Genomic DNA, 18,930 nt, shown 5'->3' on the forward strand with positions numbered 1-18,930 from the left:
TTGAAATCTATAGTTTTCCTTTTCTTCTTCTTTTTAGATAGGTTAAGTTTTCTTTTCAAACAAAAAAAAAAACCTTTTTTTCTTCTTCTAATACTCTGATATTAATCTCTAAAATCAGATCAAACCATACTACGTGGGAAGCTCTATTTCAAAAGATTTAATACATGATTTTGAGTACCTATATGTCAATAAAATCACGACTTTTGTTATATAATGTAACATGAGAAGCTAAATTATTCAATTTACAACAAAAAGTCGAACTTCATTAAAATAGACCAAATAACTTCTACGGTAGTTAGATGTTTATAACAAATTAGTTTTTAAGTTATTTTTACAAATTAGTCTTTTAAGTTTTACCGCAGATCATATTTGACCAATTTAATACTATTAACTCATTGGGGGACCTTTCACATGTGGATATTTTTCTTTATGAAAAATGATGACTACAATATCTTTGTACTTTTTTGGTGGACTGGAAATTCATTGATTTGTTTTTGTTGATTACTTACCTATTCTTATATATTCTGTTCCCCTTAGTAAAGCATAGGGTGTCCTGAAAAGAACTTCAACTTTTAACAGGGCTATTTTTGACACATGCCATCCACAATACTATTTTTGTATGAGCAAGAAGCTTATCCAAACTAGATCATATGTGACGTACACCACAATATCACAGGTGGTGTAGTATTGCAGATTGCTAATATTTTAACAAAGAAAATAAATATAACTAAAAATTCTGAGTAGAACGAGACACAGAGTCGAGTAAAAGAGTTTCATCATCCCACAGATCATGAGTTTCATTCATACTATTTGAAATTTTTACCAGGTACATTGATACACATTTAACATCATATGTATTCTATCTACCTTGCAAGCTTGTGACAGTTACACTGTTTTTCGAGTCGTAATTTTGTTGAGCTAAGTCTTCTCTATGCTCAATCTTGCTTTGAATGAATGCAGGTTGAGATGGAGGAGGAAGTTTAACAATCTCACTATTAAGCATTGAAACAAATGTGGCCATGGTAGGTCTCTCCTTTGCAATTTCTTGCACACAAACAAGTCCAATATGTATGCATCTCAAAATCTGATCCACATAATCAGGCTTACATATTTCTGGATCTATCAAAGATATAATCTCCTCTTCATTCCATAGTTTCCATGCCTTAAAAAAAATAAAATCAAATAATTGGAAAATTTATTATTATTATTATTAAAATACAAAAACTAATATTTTCAATGCAAAACCAAATTATTATAGAAACAGAAAGCAGAGCTTTATTATGAATCTGTATTGGGAGACTTACATATCCTAAGAGGTTAAGTGCTTGCTCATGGTTATAAAAACTTGTGTTCTTCCTACCACTTATTATCTCGAGGAGCAAAACCCCAAAGCTAAAAACATCTGATTTCTCTGAAAACAACCCCTCCATTGCGTATTCTGGAGACATATATCCACTGCATCTATAACTATTAATAAAGGCAAAACATTAGTTTGGTGTAGCCTTTTTTGTAATACCAAAATACCCTCAACCCGTCACACAATTACAACTCACTTGACCGGTTATTTTCAAAAACAATAAAACTGCTGCCGTAAACAATTACCCTCAGCCCGTCTCACAACCGCTGCCACATTTCCAAACAAACATGCATTCTTTTACATTAGACAATTGAAAAATAATTGTTCATAAGGGAAGAAATAAGTTTATCTACTCCTCCAATATACAGGTTCCACTTACTCTCATTAAATTATAATTGCTTTGGATAATTTTATGCATCCAATAAACTTACATGCATTATTTTACATATATGTTGAAGAACACGATTGACGTATATGGAAGAGCATAGTGAGTATAAACAATTGTTGATTACAGAGAAAGTAAATGAATATTATTAGTTGTATAATTGTTTTTATTTAAACTATTAAATTTTTTACAACAATATATAGTTTCCATCCTTCTATTTTGATCCTTTTTTTGTTCATTGACGTTCCCTTTTTTCTGTGTTTTTTTTTCTTTCTTTTATTCATTTTATTACTCTCACACATTTGAAATATTGGAATTATTTAAAAAATATATATAAAAAAGACTTCATATGTATCTGCTTGAAGATATTAGAATATCGTCAAGTTTGTGATGAAGTGGCCAGTGGGAATATCTTTTTCTTTTGCATGGAATAGTCCACACATCTTTGCCAATTTCTTTTTTTATCAAATACATTGTTCATTGGCATGCTTACTGTAATTGATCAATCAATGCTCTAATTAAATGTATGAGATTAATTAATCAATCAATACTTTGTGATTGAAAATAACTTTTTAGCCAGAAGCACTTTCTGAAGCATTTTGATTATAAACTTTTTAGAAATCAAGATAAGCATTTAGCGAGAAAAAAATGTTTCAATTGCTCCAATTTTAAATGATTTGCAGTTAAAAGCCTCCTCATGGCAGTTAAAAAATATTTATATCGACGTTTTGTTCATATATTTTCATCCTAAGATTGTTCATTATGATTTTGTAGTAACTTTTTAAATGCTTATTTCAATTAGATAGATGGACAAAAAACATAACAAAATGGAAAATAATCATGGTCAACAATCAAAGGACCACCGAAGGGAAAGTTGGACTCGAAATGCAAGAAAACTAAGGCAAAATATGAGCATCAAGCAAAGACAACAAGATTTTTTTTTTTTGAAGAACATAGACAGCAAGAATTGTCTGAAAGACGATCGAATTACAGTCATACGAAGGACAAAGATAAACAAGTGGAAATAACGAATGTCATAGACGGAGAGCACATGATGCCATTTCAGGATTTGACAAATATCTATTTTGCATTGTCACATGTTCAAGGAACACATGGTGAGGCTTAGTGAGTTAAAATTATTATTTTTTAATTTATTTCATATTTATTTCAAATTACATTTACTTATATGAATTTACAATATATTAACTATTTTTAATAAATTAATCACTTTACTGTCTATATTAGAACTTACTGAGCAGCATTTTGATTCATCATATTCTCTAGGAACTCATATGAAGCGGCCATATTCTCAAGGAACTCATAACAATAGAGCGGGGCCAAGTAGAAGAAATATTGATAACACTACAAGTGTGGTATACAAGTAATTTCTAACATATTAATTTGTTAAATTTAGTAATTATATATCTTTCGGTAATTACCTTTTTAAACTACAACTTCCTAATATGAATTCAATGTAATTTTACGGAGCCTCCAACACCAAATGTGCTATCCGGTACCACACTTAATGACGCAGTGTCATATTACAAACAAGGTACCGATTAAAATTGTGTAAAAACCCAAAAAAAATATAGAAAACAAATATATTAATATTTGGTATATTTTTATTTCATATTAAAACTTCATTAAATAGAAGAGACATACAAAACATGAAAAAATTAATAATAAATGAATTAGACTCATTGATTATTACCCTTATTGTGAAACAAGTCTGGGGGAAGAAGAGGGGGAGGAAAAAATATTGAGAAAGAAATAAAGGGAAGGACGGGAACTATAGCGTTGGTGGAAGAGAGATGGTTAGGGAAATATTTTTCAGGCTCTTCTAATGGTTTGTTTGTTAGGTTTGCTCATAATTCTACTATCATCAAATTCACATGACAAAATTATTTTTTTAAGTAATTTTCTCTGCAAACTGGAGTTTCGGCATTTCTTTAGTATGTTTTACTAAGAGGCTCCCTTTTAAACCTTGCATTTTTTTTTTTGTTCATTTGATCATACCAACATTTGTCTCATCAAGTTCATTTCATGCCTCCTTTTACCAATCGGATACGTGTTGTAATATTGTGAAATAGATAGAGTACACACCAGTTTTCCAGTTGAGGGATGAATGTGAAAGAAATTCGTCCTGGTGCAGATTTTCTCAAAGGAAAAGAGATAGCCTCTATGTTCAATGACTCGATTTTGCTCTTCATATTATATATTTTCTAATGTATTTGAACATAAACAATAGGAACTCAGGTTAAGTGTTGAAATTGGTTATTTTATTTCTCATGTATTTGGTGTAAGCCATCCATTTTTCAATTGTGAAACCTATTAGTTCTATTCATGAGATTTTTGTCATAAGCTTTATATATTACTCTTCTGCAATGTGTAAAATACATTATATTTGTGTATTCCATATTGTATATTAATTTATACAAAAAAATATAATCAAATACATACATACATACGTTAGCGCAGTAGAAAAAGCGGACAGACGGGCACGGGAGTGCCCGTCTGGACGCTAGTTTAAATATAAAGATAATATATTATGGCTCTTCAATTGCACAATCTTATAAAAAAATGTAAAGAAAAAAACCATACTTACTATGTTCCCACAATCCTCCTTGTATTTCCCTCATTTTCGCTACCTCCGAAGATTCTAGCCATGCCAAAATCAGATATTTTTGGATTCAATTCTCCATCCAACAAGATATTACTTGGCTTTAGGTCTCTATGTATTATTCTTAATCTTGAATCTCTATGAAGATAAAGCAGACCTCGAGAGATTCCTTCAATTATGGTTAAACGTTTTTTCCAATCTAAAACCTTCTTTTTTACTGGGTCTGCAGAAACATCAAAAAGTAAGGCAATCATAACACAGTAAAATGTAACTTTCGGTCACTACATAATAATATTTTGAGGTATTCAAATGAAAGGCTAAACTATTTTCATAATTTTTTTTCATTTTATATACAAGGAACATAAAAATAGAAAAACTGTCATGAATCTCTTTCTTTTCATAAGAAATACCATGAATCTATTCGATGAAGGATAAGAAATGAAACATTGCTTACTAAGAGTGAACAATAATAAAAGATCAATGGTAGTAACATATTTTACGTAATTAATACAATAGTAATGAGTGAAATTCACATTTCACCAATTTGAAAATTCATAAAATCAATTTGACTGTCATTAATACAATTACAATAAGTTTTATTTCAAATTTATTTTAGAATAAAGGTAAATTTAATCAATAATATGTATTAATTTTTTTTCTATATTAAAATTCCATCCACCCTAGACACTCAAGATGAAGAAGTTTAGATGTACACTAACCAAATAGATAAAAATCTAAACTGTTATTAGGCATGTACTCATAGACCAACATCTTTTCGTCCCCTTCAATGCAGCAACCTAGAAGTCTTACAAGATTGCGATGTTGAAGCTTTGATATAACAATCACTTCATTCATAAATTCTTCTAACCCCTGTGCCGAAGCCTTTGAAAGTCTCTTCACTGCTACTTCTAATCCATCTGGTAATTCTCCCTACAATTTTTTCATGAAAAATGAAAACATATAATATAAAACATTAAGAAAAGATAAACACTCCATGAAACTTGTTTACCTTGTACACCGAACCAAAACCACCCTGACCAATCTTATTAGTCGAACCAAAGTTATTTGTTGCCGATGAAATAATTTTGAATTCAAATAAAGGAAGGTCCTCTATTTTAACCTGTTTCACATCTCCAATAGGACTTGCACTTTGGTTCTCTTGATGAGTTTGTCCTGCATTCAACACCAACAAACTTTGTATTTTCCTTCTTCATGATTCCAATTATATTTATTCAAAATAAATAAATAACTCTTCAGAAAAGCATATATTTGTTCAAGTATGCAGGTGACAGGAAACATGAAGTTCTAGAAATACAAATACCTGAGCGTTTAGATGCCGATGACCAAAAGAAATAAGTACAAAGTAGCAACAATAATTACTCCAACTATTACTATAGCTATGATGATTGATGTAATATTTCTCTTCCCGTGAATGCCATGTGTATGAATCCCATCTGTATCTGTATGTTTAGCTGTTAACAAAACTTGATTCAGAAATCTGGTTATTGGACTAAAAGTTGAAGAATAAATCTTGTACACATTTATCACATCAGAAGAAAAAAAATTATAGCTGAGATATGCACAGCATATACTCACTAATTTCTGAATAAGCTTGGCGTATGTAAAGATCAATGCCTCCACCTGTAAACCTGACTATGTCAATTAGTTTATCACTCCAAGTTAAGCACCGGATTCCATTATCATATGCATAAGCAACACAAGAACAATTATTCAAGCACTCAATTCGACAAGCATCAAGAGAAGGATATGATTGTTCTACAAAATCTGGTGGTTTTGTCGTCTCTAGTTTTAGAAACCCGTCTTCTTCACCGTCTAATGCACTCCCATTGTACTTCCCCCTCTCACATTGTAGTGTAGCCCTTCTCACACACCCACTAGTCCAATTTTCTCTATTCCATTCGCCCACGTTTCTTGGCTTAAAACCTATCAAACAAGTACATATTGGAGAATTTTTCAAATCACAGCTTCCATTAGGACCACAAATACCATAAACATCACAATCATTTTGTTGAACTACCCGCTTCCGAACTTGAATCATATTGATCCAGGCAGTGTACACAAGCTTGCCTTCAGAACTCAATACAATGGTTGCAAAGAAGGAACTGTTTGGCAATGTATATGTAATCTCAACAAGACTTCCATTATCTTCCCTTCTAATGATAAACCCTTTTAGATTTGCAGAAGTAGGCAACCAATTACTTGCCAAACCAAGAAAATCTTGACCATTCCATGGACCTGAGCGCCAATACGGTTTTGTTTGGTTCCATACAAAAATTTCAGGAGCATTGAAACGCTCAATGGTAGCAGAGAATTTCCCAATAGCTGGAGCTGAAGGAGTTTTCCATGAAGTGGCTTTTACTCTTTCACCTGTTTTTTGGTTGCTGCTAAGTATCATATTTGCAATGAAAGCATTTGATGGATGCTTGCCACTCTCCCATATTATGTTGCCTGTAGTGTTTTCAAGCAAAGCAAGATTTCCATCATTTTGTAGCTGAGCAGTGACATTAGAATTTGATGATGCCAAATTACTTGAGACATTTGATGACCATATAACATGCTTTTGTCCATTCAGTACTACAAGGTTGGTGTAATCATGAGATATTGTGATAACCCCAGAAGAATCTTGTAGTGGTTTTTCTCTATTGGCTATCCATATGATGTTAGATTGATTGATATACCAGATTCCTACGTAGCGATTTGTTGTGTTCACCGGGCTGAAGAATCCAAGCTTGAATGCTTCGTTGTTAGAACTTATTGTTTCATTTTCTTTGATCAATTGAGGCAATGTAATTGTGTTCACAGAAGCACTAGTGCCACTGTTGGTCATGTAAATGATAGAGAGTGTAAGTAAAACAGGTAACATGTTTCCTTGTACTCTTGAGTCCCAACATGTTTACATGCATTATATGCATATTGGGAGGACACTATAAATGACTATTTACCGGACCAGGTTTGAGTGCAGTCATAGGTCAGTGATTGCATACAATAAGGAAGCATGTGGCCATCTGATCCTGCTCGAACAGTCTAGATTTTAACATCACAATTTTATATTAAATAAAAATCGTAAACTATCTTAAAATGTGAGTCGTCTGATCAAAATCTAATTGTTCTAATCTACTGACTGCACCTGCATGTGCTTCTAATCCAATTCCCTATTTACTTCTCATCAACTTTTGCAGGTGCAAGTTGGAATAGGACCCACATCATTATTTTCACACCTATATTTCTTTTGGTGTACTCTTTCCCCTTTCAATTTAAATGTCAATAAAGGTTTCCTTTACAAGAATTCAGAATCGCCAGAATAATAATTTAGTGAGTAGAATTATTTATTTTAGTTAATTAGTTACTCCGTGTACAATAAATATTTGGACCCACCCCCAATCAGCAAAGCAGCATTGGGGGCTTCAGGCACGGGAACGGGGCATGTCCTGAGAAGAACCGCAAACACTTGAATTTCAACGGTCTAGCTTTTCAAATATAAACTATCAATTATTAGTTATAAACTAGCTTTTCAACTATCAACTAACTTATAACTTAATTTTACTAATCAGAGCCTTAGTATTCACAGAAAAATTGGTTTACTTTGTATTTTTGTTGCAGTGAATTTCATCATCCCACAAATCATGAGCTTCATTGGTGCTACTTGAAATTTATGAGGGTACAATGAAAAATGGATTAAAAACTTTCAAGAGCATCTAAACAACGGCTAGAAGAATTTATGAAAGAGGTTAACATTGCCAGACTTCTTAGTAATTGCGTAATCGAAATTTAAATGTCGTACCAGATAGGCAGGATTAGACAACTTTTAATTATATCCATGCTATTGAAAAAATAAAGTCCCACTTATATTAAAAATAAAGTCCGACTAGAGTTTATAAAGATGATATAAAAACATAACACATACATAGCCTCTACTCCTACTTATTCCTCTTCTGTTATTTCTAAGACAAATTCTTTTATACATGATCAGTTATCTCACACATCTACAACAATTTAAACAATTACTTTGCTAACAAAAAAGTCAAATCCTTCTTTATTTTATTAGTATTTCTTTATATAGTATATAAACATTTAGCTTAGCATCATTTGTATGCACTCCCTTCTCCATCTTCTAATTGGAATAAAAAATACACCAAAAGGCATATGTCTGTTATCTGCCTTGCAAGCTTGTGGTGGAGACACTGTTTTTCGAGTTGTGATTTCCTCTATGCTCAGTCTGACTTAGAAGGAATGCCGGTTGAGATGGAGGAGGAAGTTTAACAATCTCACTATTAAGCATTGAAACAACTGCGGCCATAGTAGGTCTCTCCTTTGCAATTTCTTGCACACAGAGAAGTCCAATATGTATGCATCTCAAAATCTGATCCAGACAATCAGGCTTACATATTTCTAGATCTATCAAAGATACAATGTTCTCTTCAATCCATATTTTCCATGCCTTAAAAAAACCAAAAAAGAAGAAGAATAAACAGCATCATCTATATGTATACAAATTTGAAAGAGTATATTATTATTATAGCAAAAAAAATATACCCTATATTGGGCAAAATTAGCAATTTGGAAAGACTTACATATTCTAAGAGGGTGAGTGCTTGCTCATGATTATGAAAACTTGTGTTTTTTCTACCACTTATTATCTCCAAGAGCAAAACTCCAAAACTAAAAATATCTGATTTCTCTGAAAACAACCCTTTCATTGCATATTCTGGAGACATATATCCACTGCATTTAATTAATTGCACTATCAAATAAACTATTAGTATGACTCTTGACATGATATTACATTATATTTTGGACTTAATTTCTTTTTTAACCCCTCTATTATCTTCATTGTGCGATTTTAAGCACCTCAACCCTATTTAATTTTTTTTTTTTTTCAGTTTTAACTGTTAATATTACCTCCTTTCATCTTGTGTAGCACCCTACTCAATTTTGTTTGATTTGGTGCTGAGGTGGCAATTTTCTATGAGGTGGCATGGTCAAAGTGGACATTAGAAAATTAAAAGATTAAAATAAATTTTAGAAATTTACAAAATTCATAAAAAAAACAATTTTTATCACTAAAAATTAACTATCATAAAATTGAAGGGCCATAATCACACACAAAAAATTGAAGGGGTCAAAATTGTACAATTAAAAAATTAAAGGGGTTAAAAGTTCAATGCTTAGGGACTCATATAAAGATAAACCAATGCTTAAGTAATGCTTACTATGTTCCGAAAATCCTTCTTGTATTGCCCTCGTTTTCATTGCCTCCAAAAATTTTGGCCATGCCAAAGTCAGATATTTTTGGATTCATTTCTCCATCCAACAAGATATTACCGGGCTTAAGGTCTCTATGTATTATTCTTAATCTTGAATCTCGATGAAGATAAAGCAATCCTCGAGAGATTCCCTCAATTATGTGTAAGCGTCTTTGCCAATCTAAAATCTTCTTTTTTACGGAGTCTGCAAAGCCAAAAACATTAGAAAGTAAGGTATAACTAAGAAAGATGCTGCAAAATGCAAACTTTTGGTCAAATAATGTAAAACAGTTTTTTTTTTTTTTAATTAAAAGAATTTCAAGAAATAACAAGTTTTATGATGATTTTATAAGAAATAATAAGTTACGATGTACTAACCAAATAGGTAAAAATCTAAACTATTATTCGGCATGTATTCATAGACCAACATTTTTTCTTCCCCTTCGATGCAACAACCTAGAAGTCTTACAAGATTGCGATGTTGAAGCTTTGAAATCACAATCACTTCGTTCATAAATTCTTCTAACCCTTGTGTTGAACCTTCTGAAAGTCTTTTCACGGCTATTTCTTGTCCATCTAACAATTCCCCCTGAAATTGTTTTTTCAAGAAAAATGAAAATCTTTAATAGAAAATATTAAGAAAGATAAAAAAAAAAAAATGACAAGATTTAGTTTACCTTGTACACTGAACCAAAACCACCTTGACCAATCTTATTAGCTGAACCAAAGTTATTTGTTGCTGATAAAATATTTTTGAACTCGAATAAAGGAAGGTCTTCTATTTTAGCTTGTTTCACATTTGCAATTAGATCTGCACTTTGGTTTTCATGATTGATTTGCCCTGTGTTCAATACCAACAAACTTTATACTCTTTAAACACCTTTAATAGTAAGTTTTGATGAAAATCTGTATAATCATTGCATTGGAATTTGTAACATTTGACTTTTTTGAAGAATATTTTCCAAATTTATGATCTTTAAAGAGTGTCTGGGGACACTCGTTAACGAAACTTATTTTAATGTCAAATATTCCTATAGGACATGGAGAATATGTTTTCTTCTTGATTACTAATCCTCTTTTTAAGCATGGAAGTAATGAAGAAAATGTGAAAGTTCTAAAAATAGAAATACCTTGACGTTTAGACGTCCATGACCGAAAGAAAAAAGCACAAATAGCAACTATTACTGCTCCCACTATCACAGTAGCTATAATGATTGATGTAATATTTCTCTTCCCATGAATGCCATCTGTATGAGTCCCATCTGTATGTATAGCTGTTAAAAATGATTAGTTTAGAATCTGGTTATTGGACTAGAAGTTGAAGAATAAAACCTGACTAGTTGAAAACCGAGTTCTTACTAACCGAGTTCTGAATAAGCTTGGCGTAAGTAAAGATCGACGCCTCCACTAGTTGAAAACCTGACTATGTCAATTAATTTACCACTCCAAGTCAAGCACCTAATTCCATAATCAAATGCATAAGCAACACAAGAACAATTATTCAAGCAATGAATTCTACATTCGTCAAGAGAAAGAACATATGATGGCTCTACAAAATCCGGTGGTTTTGTCATCGGTAGTTTTAGAAATCCGTCTTCTTCACCTAATGCACTCCCACTGTACTTCACCCTGTCACACTGTAGTTCTGCCCTTCTCACACACCCACTTGTCCAATTTCGTCTATTCCATTTGTCCATATTTCTTGGCTTAAAACCTATCAAACAAGTACAAATTGGAGAAATTTTCAAATCACAGCTTCCATTAGGACCACAAATACCATAAGAATCACAATCATTTGATTGAACAAACAGCTTCCGAACTTGAACCCTATTCATCCATGCAGTATACACTACCTTGCCTTCAGAACTCAGTACAAGGGTTAAAAAGAATGAACTATCTGGCAATGTATATGTAAACTCAACAAGACTTCCATTATCTTTCCTTGTAATGCTGACACCTAATAGATATGGAGAAGAAGAAACCTTATAATCATGTGTCCAACCAAGAAAATCTTGACCATTCCATGGACCTGAGCGCCAACATGGATTTGTTTGGTTCCATACAAAAATTTCAGGAGCATTGAAGCGCTCAATGCTAGCAGAGAATTTCCCAATAGCTGGATCTGAAGGAGTTTTCCATGAAGTGAGTTTTACTCTTTCACCTGTTTTTTGGTTGCTGCTAATTATCATATTTCCTATGAAAGTATTTGATGGATGCTTGATACTCTCCCATATTATGATATTGTCTTCAAGCAAAACAAGATTTCCTTCATTTTGAAGTTGAGCAGTGACATTAGAATTTGAGGATGCCAAATTACTTGAGACATTTGATGACCATACAACATGTTTTTGTCCATCTAATACTACAAGGTTTGTGTTGTCATCAGCTATGGTGATAACTCCTGAAGAATCTTGTATTGGTTTTTCTCGGTTGGCTACCCATATGATGTTGGATTGATCGAGATACCAGATTCCAACGTAGCGATTTGTTGTGTTCACGGGGCTGAAGAATCCAAGCTTGAATGCATCATCACTTGAGCTTATAGTTTCAGAATCTTTGATCAAATGAGAGGATGTAATTGTGTACATAGAAGCACTACCGATTTTGATCATGTAAAGGATTAAAAGAGTGAATAAAATATGTAACATGTTTCCTCGTATTCCGAGTCCCAATATGTTTGGATTCAAACGTTAGTTGACAGTACCATTATATTACACATTGAGAGGACAATATGAATGTCTATTTACTTCTCATTAAATTTTGTTGGTTGAAGTTGGAATAGGACCCATGTCATTATTTTCACACCTATATTTTCACCTATTTCTTTTTGTGTATTCCTTCCCCTTTTAATTTAAATGTGAATAAAGGTTTCTGTTACAAGAATTAAGAATCACAAAAATAATTTACTGAGTAGAATAATTTATTTTGATAGTATATGAGTAACTATTTAAGGTTTCATTGTTCATTTTGATGTCCTTTTATATTAACAGCTAGATTTATCAAATATACTTGAATTTCAATTAGCTATCAGCAAGATTATAACTTAGGTTTACTAAACAGAGACTTAATAACACGACACACTTCAACTAATGGTCGTTGTATGCCAATTCAATGTGGAAAGATCTGATCATAAACATAATAATTCACTGGCAATTGTTCTAAATGTCAGTATCATGAACATGGCCAACTTAAAGTGGGAATTGAGTTTATATCAAATATGAGCCATTCAATAAACTGACATGTTGCAGAAATATTAGTTGATTTTGAATTTTTCAGAGCAGAATATTCAAGCCATATATAATTCCAAGGGAATGGGACATGTCATGTCGCACATGAACATCTTCAAGTGTATAACTTTTCGGTTATATACTAGGAAAATCTGAAATTTAATTCGTTTTTTTCACTTTTTTTTTTATTCTTTCCAAGAACTTTTTTGGACTCTACAAATTGATATCACAACTCATCTGTTGCTTAAAACAGAACTGATATTCTACTAGCATTTCTTATACGTTTATAAACTATCAACTTGGGAAAATCTGAAATTTAATTTGGTCAAGAGTCTCATGATCAAGTCAAATGCATTAACATTTGTTGACAGTTTCACATATAATAGGGGGGAAAGCGTTTATAAGTAAACGACGTCCCTCGTCTTACAAGGTTGGTTTTGTGAAATCTAGTTAGAGTCAATCCAAATTCTTATATAAACTAGATCTGTTTGTAAATGAGATATTATATATTGAGTTGAAGTTATATATAAAAGAGTAGTTCGATTTAATATATTTACTATACAAATGTATACTAGTTTACGGTCTTAAGGGTGGTTCTGTTTCATTCCATCATATGTATTCTATCTGCCTTGCAAGCTTGTGACAGTGACACTGTTATTCGAGTCGTTATTTTGTTGACCTGAGTCTGCTCTATGCTCAGTCTGACTTAGAAGGAATGCAGGTTGAGATGGATGAGGAAGTTTAACAATCTCACTATTAAGCATTGAAACAACTGTGGCCATAGTAGGTCTCTCCTTTGCAATTTCTTGCACACAAAGAAGTCCAATGTGTATGCATCTCAAAATGTTACCCACATAATCAGCATTACATATTTCTTGATCTATCAAAGCTACAACCTCATCTTCATTCCATAGTTTCCATGTCTTTAAAAAACCAAAAAAAAAAAACAAGAAAAATTAAGACTTACATAATATTGAGCTGTAATATGAATCTATGGGCGAAAATTTAAAAAGACTTACATATCCTAAGAGAGTGAGTGCTTGATGATTATAGAAACTTGTATTTTTCCTACCACTTATTATCTCCAAGAGCAAAACCCCAAAACTAAATACATCTGATTTCTCTGAAAACAATCCTTCCATTGCATATTCCGGAGACATGTATCCACTGCATTTAAATTTCATTATCAAATTAAATATATATTATTGGCTCTTTAATTGCAATGTTATAAGGACGTATATATAAAGATAAAACATGCTTACTATGTTCCCACAATCCTTCTTGTATTTCCCTCGTTTTCGCTACCTCCGAAGATTCTAGCCATGCCAAAGTCGGATATTTTTGGATTCAGTTCTCCATCCAACAAAATATTACTCGGTTTTAGGTCTCTATGGATTATTCTTAATCTCGAATCTCTATGAAGATAAAGCAGTCCGCGAGAGATTCCTTCAATTATGTATAAGCGTTTTTGCCAATCTAAAATCTTCTTTTTTATTGGATCTGTTGATACATCGGAAAGTAACTAAGTAATCACTAGCAAAATTCAACTTTTGGTAACTGTATAACAAGATTTTGAGGTACTCAAAATGAAAGGCTAAACCATTCTTAAAAGTAGACAGAATGTCATGAGTGTGTTCTACGGAAGATAATAAACTAACCATATTGAAAGAAACACATTCTGTGTTTTTTTTATAAGCGAAACACAATATATGCAATACTCTATAGTCTATCCACTACAAATTATTCTTTAATTGATCAATTTTATAAAATCAAGCTTATTCAAAATAATTTGAAAATGATCACCTAAACATATATTTTGTAAAATCTAGGTAAATTTAATGGGATAATAGAAAGTGTTGGAAACATTGTGTCATGTATTGTGCAACAAGTGTTAGAAAGTGTTGTAATAATCAGGTGTTGATGGTTCACCATTTGATATAATGGACGTGCAATCAAATGGTTAAAATCAGATCAGAAATATTAAACATTAAAAAGCTAACGGTGAGGATTAAGTTGACTGACAAAGCATATTAGAGGGACCGAAAGGGAAAATTTTAGAGTTAAGGGACCAAATTGAAAACAACAAATAAGTTAAGGGATCATTTATGTAATTAAGCCTTTCTTTTATGGATTAAAATCACTTGAAGAAAGAACAAGTTAGATGTACACTAACCAAATAGATAAAAATCTAAACTGTTATTAGGCATATACTCATAGACCAGCATTTTTTCTTCCTCTTCGATGCAGCAGCCTAAAAGTCTTAGAAGATTACGATGTTGAAGCTCTGAAATTACAATCACTTCATTCATAAATTCTTCTATCCCTTGGCTTGAAGTTCTAGCAAGTCTTTTCACTGCTATTTCTCGTCCACCGGGCAATTTTCCCTGAAATTGTTTTTTCAAGAACATTATAATACAGAATATTAATGAAAGAAAAACTTCACAAGACTTAGTTTACCTTGTACACTGAACCAAAACCACCCTGACCAATCTTATTAGCTGAACCAAAATTATTTGTTGCAGCTGAAATTTTCTGGAACTCAAATAATGTAAGGTCCTCTATTTTGATTTGTTTCACATTTTTAATCGTACTTGCATTTTGGTTTTCTGGATAGCTTTGTCTTGTGTTCAATATCAACGAATTTGGTTCTTTCCTTCTCCCTGATTCCAATTATAATCCAAGATACATACTCAAAAGAATAAATAAATAAACAAACAGAAACAGTCTTTGAGTGGTAAATATCTTGGAGTTCCTATACTTCATAAAAAGGTCTCTAAAAGTACTACCAATTTATCTTGGATAGAGTTAATCAACCACTTAGTTCTTGGAAGTCAAAAACTTTGTCGTTTTCAAGACGTTACTCTTACAAAATCTGTTCTCCAAGCCCTTCCCTCTTATGTTACGCAAACAGTGATGTTGCGGGTGGGAATTTGTGATGAAGATGACAAGATTTGCAGATGATTCTTTGGGGGATCAAGAAGAGAGGAAAAAACCTCATCTTGTGAACTGGAATACATTGTGTACTCCCCAAAAATTCGGTGGTTTAGGCTTGAGAAGTATGTGTCAAGTTAACACTGTGTATATGATGAGAGCTAATTGGCGTTTTTGTACTCGACCAAAGAAGATGTGGACATCTGTTATTCGTAAGAAATACAAATGTGGTTCTTTTTTGCTTCCGATGGTAAATGTTTGATAAAATGGGGAGCAATTTTTGGTGTGGCTTGTGTGCTACCTGGACTAATTTCCAAAATCAGATTATATGGAGATTAGGTTCAGTCGAGGAGTTGATTTCTGGAAGGATAACTGGGCTGACACTGATATGCCTCGTATAAACTATACGGTTAGTCTGACTGAGCATTTTGAAGCAACAAAAGTGGTTGAAAATTATGTTGACAGTGAAGAAAGATGGGACCAGAGTAGTTTGATAAATACATGACATCAAGAGGTTGCCTCCACCTCATCCTCAAAGTGGTGATGACTGTCTTGCTTGGAGGCTTACAAGTGATGGTTGATTCACGCTGGTATCAGCTAATGAGACTGCAGTGAGATCGAACAATAGCAACGCGCATCAGATTTTTAGAGCAATTTGGAGTTGGAGAGGACCACATAGAATTCAATGTTTTCTATGGAAACTTAACCATTCTTCTCTTCTTAGTTCTTACTAATGTTACTCGGGTTAGAAGGAAAATGGGTCAGTCTGAAGAGTGTCCTTTATGCAATTTAGGTAGTGAAAGTTTCCTTCATATATTTAAGTTAAACAAGATCATGTTACCTATTAGTTTAATAAATGATTATAAGTGAGCAAATAATAAAGAAAACATGAAGAATCCATAGATACCTGAATGTTTTGAAGCCCATGACCATAAGAAATAGGTACAAGTAGCAAAAATAATTGCTCCCACTACCACTGTTGATATGATGATTTTTCTAACATTTCTCTTCCCTTTTGTATCTATAGCTGTTAACATAATTTAGATACCAATATAATTATTTTCCTAGAACTATACTTCTATAATAATAATAATAATTAATAAATTCACTACACACAAAAAATGAGAAAAATTAGCTATTAGCTATGGCCTGTGGACTATGCATACTCACAAAGTTCTGAATAAGCTTGGCGTATGTAAAGATCGGTGCCTGCACTTGAAAACCTGACTATGTCAATTAAATTACCACTCCAAGTCAAGCACTGAATTCCATCATCAAATGCGTAAGCCGTGCAATTACAATTATTCAAGCACTCAGCTCTACATGCATTAACAGAAAGATATGACTGTTGCACAAAATCTGGTACTTTTGTCGTCTCGAGTTTCACAAAATCATCTCCTTTGCCACCTAACGCACTCCCATTATATTTCACCCTCTCACATTGTAGGGATGCCCTTCTCACACACCCACTACTCCAATTCTGTTTATTCCATTCGTCTACATTTTTTGGCTCAAAACCTTCTAAACATGTGCATATTGGCAAATTTTTCAAATCGCAACTTCCATTAGGACCACAATAACCATAAATGTCACATTCATTTTGTTGAGGAACATTCGTCCCAACTTGATACCTATTGATCCATGAAGTGTAAACCAGCTTGCCTTCAGAACTCACCACAAGGGTTCCAAAATCAGAACTATTTAGTAGTGTAAACATAAGCTCAACAACATTTCCATTATCTTTCCTTGCAATGCTGAATCCATTTAGATATCCAGAAGTATACAATGAACGGCTTGGTAAACCAATAAACACTTGACCATTCCATGGACCTGAGCGCCAGTAAGGTTTTGTTTGGTTCCATACAAACACTTCAGGAGCGTTGAGACGCTCGAGGCTAAAAGAGAAGTTTCCATAAGCTGGATCTGAAGGAGTTTTCCAAGAAGTGAGTTTTACTTTTTCCCCTGTTTTTTGGTTGGTGCTAATTGTCATATTTAGGAGGACTGCATCAGATGGATGTTTGAAACTCTCCCATATTATCTTGCCTGTTATTACAGATATAATTATTTAATAGTATTGTTTGTGATTAATTAGTTTTTTTGGTAACAAAGAGGGTCTAAGCCCAATAAGTTAGTTTAATAGCGTATTCTCTATATATATGAATCATGCATTCTAATATGATGTAATGTAAACATGCATTCTCAGTAATCAATAAGATTTCTATTTTACTTTCTAATTAATTATATTTCTAGTACCTGTAGTGTCTTCCTGCAAGACGAGGTTTCCAGTATTTTGAATATAAGCTGTGACATTAAAATTTGATGCAAAATTGGAGACATTTGAGGACCATATAACATGTTTTTGTCCATTCAGTACTACAAGGTTTGTGTTGTCATCAGACATGGTGATAACCCCAGAAGAATCTTGTAGTGGTTTTTCTCTATTGGCTACCCATATTATGTTGGATTGATTGAGATACCAGATTCCTACGTAGCGATTTGTTGTGTTCATTGGGCTGAAGAATCCAAGCTTGAATGCATCATCATTTGAGCTTATAGTTTCAGAATCTTTGATCAATTTAGAAGATGTAATTGTGTACATAGAAGCACTACCAATTTTGATCATGTAAAGGATTAAAAGAGTGAATAAAATATGTAACATGTTTAGATTCATTCACTATATATTTCATGGTCTGGTTATTATATGCACATAGGGAGGGGACTATAGTTACCTGTTTACTTTTTTCTTTGACTTTTCTATTCAGAAGTTGTGATAGCACAAGCTACGTCTATTTGTCCACACCTCTTTTTCTTTTTCTTTCCGTGTCTTTGAATTTAATTCTCTGTTCAGTTTTGACTAAAACTTTTGGAGGACTAAAAGTTGAAGGAAAATTTTAGAGGGACTAAAACGAAAAGTGGGTATATTTATAGGGACCAAAAACATATTTAACCCAAAAAAGAAAGCAAAAATATCAAAAGGAATACAATTCAACCTAAGGTCGTTTGTACACAATTGTGAAAGGTTTCCATTATTATAATCAGGAAAACTAATAATTCAACAGACTAGAAGTTGTAAAGGTCAATACATAAACTCACCTGTGGAAGAGACTAATTTTTCTCGAATTGGTAGGCAGCATTAATCAACTATG

General features: G+C 32.7%; 2 protein-coding genes across 2 annotated transcripts; both read right to left on the bottom strand.

Annotated features, from left to right (window-relative positions):
• Positions 1-758: 758 nt before the first annotated feature.
• LOC11424236 (uncharacterized) lies at positions 759-12,429 on the bottom strand. Its single transcript, XM_039830322.1, has 15 exons — positions 10,990-12,429; positions 10,757-10,900; positions 10,304-10,467; positions 10,005-10,215; positions 9,594-9,831; positions 8,955-9,105; positions 8,537-8,821; positions 7,731-7,846; positions 5,959-7,259; positions 5,700-5,846; positions 5,372-5,535; positions 5,082-5,292; positions 4,348-4,585; positions 1,305-1,455; positions 759-1,162 (listed from the first exon to the last, which is right to left on the bottom strand). The coding sequence occupies exons 1-15, from the start codon at positions 12,272-12,274 to the stop codon at positions 860-862; spliced, it is 5,109 nt and encodes a 1,702-aa protein (XP_039686256.1). The 5' UTR covers positions 12,275-12,429; the 3' UTR covers positions 759-859.
• A 758-nt stretch (positions 12,430-13,187) lies between these two features.
• On the bottom strand, positions 13,188-18,472 carry LOC11419809 (G-type lectin S-receptor-like serine/threonine-protein kinase At1g11300). Its single transcript, XM_003593372.4, has 8 exons — positions 18,038-18,472; positions 16,955-17,827; positions 16,692-16,811; positions 15,311-15,513; positions 15,027-15,237; positions 14,116-14,353; positions 13,873-14,020; positions 13,188-13,776 (listed from the first exon to the last, which is right to left on the bottom strand). Exons 1-8 carry the CDS (start codon positions 18,453-18,455, stop codon positions 13,474-13,476), a joined length of 2,514 nt encoding a protein of 837 aa, XP_003593420.4. The 5' UTR covers positions 18,456-18,472; the 3' UTR covers positions 13,188-13,473.
• Between the last annotated feature and the right edge of the window lie 458 nt (positions 18,473-18,930).

This window comes from Medicago truncatula, chromosome 2, assembly GCF_003473485.1.
Source record: "Medicago truncatula cultivar Jemalong A17 chromosome 2, MtrunA17r5.0-ANR, whole genome shotgun sequence".
NCBI lineage: Eukaryota > Viridiplantae > Streptophyta > Magnoliopsida > Fabales > Fabaceae > Medicago > Medicago truncatula.